The sequence below is a fragment of the Dermacentor andersoni genome, chromosome 3 (genome assembly GCF_023375885.2).
Source record: "Dermacentor andersoni chromosome 3, qqDerAnde1_hic_scaffold, whole genome shotgun sequence".
Taxonomy (NCBI): Eukaryota; Metazoa; Arthropoda; class Arachnida; order Ixodida; family Ixodidae; genus Dermacentor; species Dermacentor andersoni.
In genome coordinates this window covers 125,015,639-125,023,557 of record NC_092816.1, presented here as the reverse complement: position 1 = coordinate 125,023,557, position 7,919 = coordinate 125,015,639, and the positions used below count along the sequence as shown (strand labels likewise).

The 7,919-nt window shown below is 41.4% G+C and overlaps 1 protein-coding gene across 1 annotated transcript; it reads right to left on the bottom strand.

Moving 5' to 3' along the window:
* Positions 1–503: 503 nt before the first annotated feature.
* On the bottom strand, positions 504–7,585 carry LOC140216398 (uncharacterized). The gene is made up of 3 exons (XM_072286754.1): positions 7,478–7,585; positions 4,561–4,617; positions 504–1,284 (listed from the first exon to the last, which is right to left on the bottom strand). Exon 3 carries the CDS (start codon positions 1,161–1,163, stop codon positions 720–722), a length of 444 nt encoding a protein of 147 aa, XP_072142855.1. The 5' UTR covers positions 1,164–1,284; positions 4,561–4,617; positions 7,478–7,585; the 3' UTR covers positions 504–719.
* Positions 7,586–7,919: the final 334 nt, after the last annotated feature.

Here is a 7,919-nt window from a genome sequence, read left to right as displayed (position 1 = left end):
GTAAGAGCAAAGCAGTTGAGGAACATGCGTTCAAGCTCAGAACTGTGCCTTGGGCAGACATCCGGGGATATTGTTCTGTCGCGTGGCTCGTGTGCAATAGTACAGGTGTATATGTATTCCATTAATAAAAGTTTAATATAGCATCCGACAAAAGTACTTGGGTTATGATTTTCAGATGAAATACCAGCAAAGCGAGTTTACTGCTGAAAAGTCAACGCACCTTTCTCCTGTTACTTATCATACATGTCCATTTCCTAATGAAGTAAGCGAGGTACTGCTAGGGTTTTACTGCATTGCGCCACGGCGTGTAAAATTAATTACAACTAGACCATCTACTTGGAGTGCAACATCATACGAAACATTTTTTTTTTTCGCAGTACAGAAGGAGGTTGCACAAGCACCCTTTCGGACGTCATCGTTCTTCTAAAGTAGAAGTACTGAAATTTAGGCTAACAAACTATCAATAAACGCACCCAAAATACGGATATATTAAAAATTTTCAGGAAGAGAAATGTTTCCACACTCAAGCAGAATTAGAACAAAGCGAATGACTGGAGTCTATACTGAATATCTTGTTTAAATTACGTTAGCAAATTGTTCAAGCACTTACGAAATACACATGAATATTGACAAAGCTTTCCGACATTCTGGCCACTAGGCAAAGTCAGTCTTTGCGAATAAATGTCACCAGTGTCTTCAACCGACAATTATGGAGTCTTTCACTGCAAAGCAGCATGGGACGACATGTCGTTATCCACCATCCGGTAGCGCCGAAACAGTCTCGTGTTCAGGCTGTGGACGCTGCCACTGATGCTCTGCAGAACAGATGATGAACTCCGTCCGACTGACGCAACCCGCCGCGATACGGTGCGAAAGGCTCTCGCGATCCCAGACGTGGGCGGTTCGTAGAGCAGCACGCGAACATCGGTGGTGCTCGACTGGTTGTGCGAAGAGTCCTTCTTTTCCTTCTGTGTTTGCTTCTTCGTTTTCGTGTTCTTCTTCTGGGCATCGCCGAAGGCTAATTTCACCTCGATTTCGTCCTCAGGTGCCGTCGCTTTGTCGTTGTTCGTCTGCTTCTTCGAACTCTTTCGTTTCTTCTGCTTACCATTACTGTCATCCCCCTCGTTCTTTCTTGTTTCCGCGTCGATTTCTTCCCCCTTCATCTTCTTCCACCTTGCGCGTCCAATAACCACAATTAGGCCTTCTATACGATTGTCGGAATCTGTCGCTTTCTCCACACTGGATTCTTTGGTGCTGCTGCGTCTAGTTCTGCGACGTTTAGACCTATAATTAAAACAGAACGGGCGAAAGCATACTTGTCATTACCTTCGGTTTCAATTACCCCGAGCTGTTCTTTCAGAAATTTTGGCAACCAGGTTCGCGCTCATGTATACAGGGTGTGCCAACTATCATGCAACATATCATTTGAAAATATGCAAATGCCATGCACCTGGACAGAACAAAGGTAATAGTGTTTGCCTCACCTGGACATACTCAAAAGACTTTTTTTGCATTGCGCGTAATTGCATAATTAGTCATACTTCGTTAATCAACTTCTCAAATATATGATAATTAGATTAAAAGTGTCAATGAGCAAATTGTAACGCAACATGAAAAACACCCGCTACAGCTTTCTGCTGCTCGATATGTGCTATGTAACCTTGTTCTTCAGACTATTATAAGCCAGAGAATAGAACGAAATTTCCTCAAGCGGCCAGTCGTGCAGCAATTTTGCCTGTATTCGCGGCCTTCTTCACGCTCGGAAAAGCACTTTCATGTAGCACGTATTGAGATACAGAAAGCTTATCAGGCATTTTTCATATTGCTCTATAATTTTCTTTTTTGACACTTTTCATCTAAATAAGATATTCGTGTGAATAAGACATTACGTCTAATTATATAACTAGGTCAAATTCGAAAACATTTGAGTATCTCGAAGAGATGGCTAACATTGCCTTGGTTCTGTCCAGCTACGTGGCATTTGCGTAAAGTCTAAGTGCGTGATAGTTGGGGCATCCTGTATATACCCGTACAACGGAGCTCAGTGCTAAAGTTCGCTCTGTACAGGCGCAGCAGCTACAAAATCTCATTTGTGTTGCATCAACAGTCGTAGAAGTAGAAATGTCGCTGATATTGAACATTGCTTGTTCAAACACTGTTAATCACTTCACGCATCAGTCTTCCCGGGAAAATTTCGTCTGTTTTCGATTGCGTTCTCATCACCTATTCTTAATTTTTTTTCACTCTAACTGAACCAGTATAGCTATAAATTGCAAAAAATGAATGCCTTTGTTGGCTCCTTCGCTACAGAAAAGGGGTCCCGTGTTCCAACCACGCTACCAGACGCGTATCATGTTTATTATTCAAGCTCTAAGCCTTGATTTACAGAAACTTATTATCGCAAAGTTGAGTAGTGAAATATAGCTATAAATTGTCTACCAAAGGTGGCACTTTCATTTTCAACAAGTATGCCGCATGAATTTCGACATATCAAATATTTTTGACATGGCCTGTGGCCCTACTTTTTCGCTAATTCGTAACATACTACATGACTAGTCGAAACCTTGACTATGGCTGTGCCATGGTACCTGTTCCCTTAAACTCTTATTGATAGGTTAGTATGGATATATAAAGGCGATAGTATATAGCCGACAGCGAAAGGCAACTTCACCATTAGAAGCTGAGAGATTGTCCTCTGTTTTAGATAGTGGCTGGCGATATTAGAAAAATGAAATAACTAAACTTTTTTATTCTAGCATGCAATCACGGAGTTATTCGTGCTTAAAATTTGTATCTAAAAGCGTTATACAATGTTTTATTTGGAAAGAGCTCGCCTAAGAGGGAGGGCTGCCGAGGTGTCATTACCGTGTTTAGTCGCTTGTAACCTGATATTATTGTTTTATATTGAATAACTTCAGAGCTTACATTATTCCCTCACGGACAAGGCATTTCTTAAATTTTACAAAATGTAATTGCAGATACTCATTTGTTGCACATTTCATTGAAGAAATATGATACTTTGCAATAGTCAAATCAGATTAGGTCAATGTATCGGAATGTTTCCTGTTTAATTTCTTACTTTTTAAATAATTTTTTTTTATTCTTCCAGCATGTATAAAGGTTATTCATTATGCATCTGTGACTATCATTTTCAATATACTACTTTTAGGTTCTCGTTAAATCTCATTGCAAGAACGGTTTCTTGGCGATGCTGATACATGAATTATACTCAATTATTAGCAGGCACTTTTTTTGAGCGTCACATTGGAGCTAGCTGATCAAAGAAATATATAGTAATCGCTCTTAATGAATCTCTAGCACAAGTTTTTTTCACATACCTGCTAGCAAATATGGAGTAGCATAGGTCAGCCATGCGCTTGCATTCTCAAAATCCTTACAACAAAATATGTTATTACCTTCTTCCTCACCTTTCCGTCTTTCTTGTGGAAACATGGGTCATGAAACTACTCCCCATATATAGTGAAAGATGGAGACCACAGGTTTGTTGATGCATCGAATATGGCAACGGTTACCCTTGCGTGCTGTTCGTCTAGTAATGAAAAACCTGATGCAACCATTACGTGGATGGTGCGTACGTCCTACACACCAGCATGAACAGACAGGCACCTTTTCTCTCGTGAGCTTGAAGATTATTTAACGATTACACTACATCTGTTTTCTATTATACATTCCCAATGCAAAAGTATCATTCAACGTTATATTGTTTACAGTTTACAGTGCTATCGGTAGCATACTTTGTGGTGAAATTCTTTTCTCTGATTTCAACCGGACAAAGCTGAAACGTTCTCACTTTACCACAACATACGTTATTTCAGCCACAATCTGTATGTACCAAGCTACAGTACTTGCTTTGTTTTATATTCGACTGCTTCGGAATAAAAGTGCCTGCTTTTTTGTTGTTGTTATGTTTGTTTACTTTCTGGTGACTCATTGCTAATTGCGCAATGCTGGGAAGCAGGACACCACACAAGAAAAGACACTCAGTAAGATCAAGTGCACGAATTTAAATCACTTACTTTCGGTTTTACCATTGTGCGTCAAATAGATCTGCTTGTTCACGTGTGGGGCTCCCACAATTGCGCATAAATTTAGCCAGACACCGCTTTGCACAGGCTAAATATTAACCTCGACTTCAACCCAAAGAAACCAGAAACATCGGCATTAAGTTATCTGTCGGGCGTCTATAAAGCGTAACATGCGGTTTAAGGACATTGAATAGCTCATTGGAAGAATTTGAACTCATCATCAGGCCGTTAGAAATGATTACACACCTTTACCAAAAGCTGATCACAACATTATCAAGTTAGGATTTTGCGATTCATATTGTTGTTGATGCTGCAGCATTACTTGTCCTCTTAGCATTGCTATGAACGACTTCGAAAAATATGTTAAACGGCAGTTTTGTTGTGTCTCAGGTGAGATTGCCATAACATTCTTGTCTCGGTAATTACTTTAATTTTCCTAGGTGCGCTCCACGACTTGCATAACTGCAGCAAAAAGCGGACGAATAGGCCTACAAGCGAGTGTCCTAATCATTACCTGGGTGGTGCTGTGGTCGGCTTTGGCGAATACGTGGAAGAGTCTGAAAAAATGCAGCTGTAAGATATAAAAATAAGATTACAAACGGCAATGGGTACATGGGACTTAATACTACAGCACGACGATAAAAAAAGCTGCAAAAGAAGTTGGATCGCGGCATTAGGAAGCCATAGAGACGTACCTAATGATACGGTGCGACGAACAAAAGCACGAAGGAAAGTGCCAAAAGCAGAAGATTTTATGCGCACTTCTTGTTTAACACGGAACACAAATTCAAATGGAAGGTGCTCAAAACAAAGGTGTCCAATATAGAACCGGCGAAGATCGCCGATGAATGCCAGTAACCGAATGCGTTTAGAAAGCTATACCCTTCATCAAGAGCACGATGGGCTCGAACGCGTATGTTTGTTTAGAGAGGGCATTTAGTCACTCTTTCGTTTTTCTTTACGAAATCGCATAGGTAACAGAACCGCTAAACATAACAGCTGTAGCAGCAATATAGATGGCATGCACCTGCGTCTCAGAAAGCTATAATAGTACGCGTTCGTCCAGCAACGCACGCCGCCACTCAGTATATGGGACGAGTGTGCGGGCCCTTTGCATTGGCCAACCACCCCCCCCCCCCCCCCGAAAAAAAGAACACCGATCATAGCGACAACAGCGAAGAAAATAGAAAAAAATGATGAACTTTAAAAAAGTACGCATTTTGATGCTCCCAAATTTGTCTGCGCTCGGCCAATGCCTTCGTTGAGGCAGAGTTTTATCAATGTTGTCTTTAAAACCGGCCCCCTGTAAAACAGCTCCGCATTATAAACCCAATAAACATAAATTCCGTACAAATTATGGCACAGGTGGAATACATAATCGTTTAGTCTACCAATGATGAGTGTCCTTCCTCTAACTGTGGGGGTGCCTGTGTCCTAGGTCCAGCGATCCCCCACATTTAAGTATAGATGACATTACCTTTGGCCTGCCTTTCTCAAGAGGACAAACGAAAAAGGAAAGAATCTGCGTCTTAATACCCCATTGAATGAGTTTATAAAAATTGTGTCTGTATTACAACGTGTTGTAGCGTCATGTTATGATGGGACATTTCGATCCATCCTTATCCCCACTGACAAAAATGCATCATTCTTCCGTTAAGCTGGCACTTTGTTCGTATAAATTATATGAAGCTTTCTTCCAGTAAGCTGCTGCTTAGCAAAGCCTGTTGTCTCGAAATGTGCTTAGTACCGCATGCCATGGCGTCTCTAAGCCACTTCTTGCGTTCTTACTCAACGGAATCATGACCCAGCGTTGTAGAAAATGTGGTATAATACCGGCTATCAATTTTCTTTTGTTTCTGTTACGTATAACGTCAAATTTATTGACGATGCTGCTGTCGTTGTTTCTATATTGCGCTTCTTTATCGCACTGCTTTGCTTTAGTCTATATTCTGAAAGATATGCTATATCTAAGCATTATCTGGCTGCTTTAGAACGTCGGCGTCGTTCAAAGGCCACCTGGCGAGGACACCGCATTTCCACAATTTTTCCTGCAAGCCTGAACTAAGTAGACCTCGCCAATCATCAAATCAAATTACTTGTACCCAATAAGTCTTACAGGCAGATTTCTCATTTGTACATTTAGGGCAGATCGTCCTCTTTCAACATTGAGATCAGTCTTCTTTTTCTGATGATGCGTTATCACTAGTTTACAAATTGTACCACGATACACATTGTCGTTCGACACCGATCTGTACCATAAAATTTATGATATCGTTTTTCAAATATATATTATTTCTCAACGAAATGCATGAAGTGTTATAACTTCGTTAAGGTGTGACAAAACGGCTATATTTGTATTATTCCTACATAATCTTTGACCCAGGACTGCCACTTGATTGAGGTGAAATTCATCTTAATGCCTTAATGCAGCATTCCACTTTTCTTGTTACTCTAACTTTTATTTTCATAAATTACTACGGCTTAAACAATTCAGTCATGTTTTCGTGCCACAACAAGCAACGCGCAATGCGATCACTTTCTTGTTAGGCATTTAGGGGCCAATTTCGCGAAAACAACAGGTATGATTACGTTTGGTAAGAAACCCAAATAGAAAAACGTGAGGGCTAATTAAAAATATTGAAACGAATCAAAGCCACCTACGGAAAGTAACTTAAAATGGGTGGCGAAAAAAAAAATAAGCAGAGACATATCTACAATTTACGGATGATACGAGGACAAATAACATTGTAGTTCGAAGACAGGGGAACGTAATGGGATTGCGCAAGTCCTGGGATAAGGAAAACTGTAGCGAGCGCTCTATTCACGCAATGGAATGTCTTATAGTAGGGCAGAAAATGTAGCACAATGCGTCAGAAATTCTGATACTGTGACTTTAGAAGACGACTTCTTTTGAGTATACTTTGGATTTGACGGCGCAATGTGAGAATGATTGCAGATCTTTGAGAAATGTCTTCTTGCTTCAGTGCTCCTTTAAATTGTCACGTTGTTGCGGTGCAGAAAAAAGCAGTGACAAAACTGAGTCACGTATCTAACTCGTTACACGGAGAACTTGGCGCCCCGCCCCCCCCCCCCCCAAAAAAAAAAACAAGTAACGCTCAGAGCACAACGATAGCGGTGAGCACAGCCGTCGGCCATCGAATCCAGGCGCAGAACTCACAAAAATTTTGGTTTGCAAATGCTCGCCACCATTGCCCAAACGACTTCGGTACTCATGTGTCCTTGCACCCGGATTTACTGAAGTTGTCTCCTACAATCAATTTTAGCTTACGACGTTTTGGGGATGCGGGCCTAATCTGCGGGCCTAATCTGAGGACCAAGCGCGTATGCTAATGCTCACGACACAACCGCGCTGTAAAGAGAACACTCATAAAGCCGCACAGCGTCCACGGCCGTTCAAAGAAAACACTTACCTGCAGCTGGAAGTTGAGGGCTCGCTCTCCGCAATGCTGACCTTCCGAGTTTTTACACGTTTAGGCACTCCCTCCTTCACCACTATCTTGCATGGCTCGCGTGGAGGTGCCGTACTGTGGTAGAATGAAGCGCTTAGCCATGGGTGCGACACCATTTAATGAACTGCTCAGGTTACTCTATACGGCCGCTACGGACGCTCGAAATTATGTAATAGTATCGATGAGAGGAACTGCGCTCTTCTCGACGTTTCATGCCAGTAATATCTGGTTGCCAGATTTCCGTCTATTTCGCACGCAGTATTCTTTTCACGGTGCTAAATTTTTCACGGTGCTACTTCATAAATTCAGTAGTTACAATTCCGCACTGCACGAAGCACGCTATAACTTTGTACTAGAGAAAGCCAGCAAAATTTATTGTTTCGTGTGCTGTCACACATTAGAA

What these genes read in the sequence shown, in the direction of transcription:
- LOC140216398 (XM_072286754.1), bottom strand. Translation starts at nt 1,163, where the DNA reads ATGAAGGGGGAAGAAATCGACGCGGAAACAAGAAAGAACGAGGGGGAT.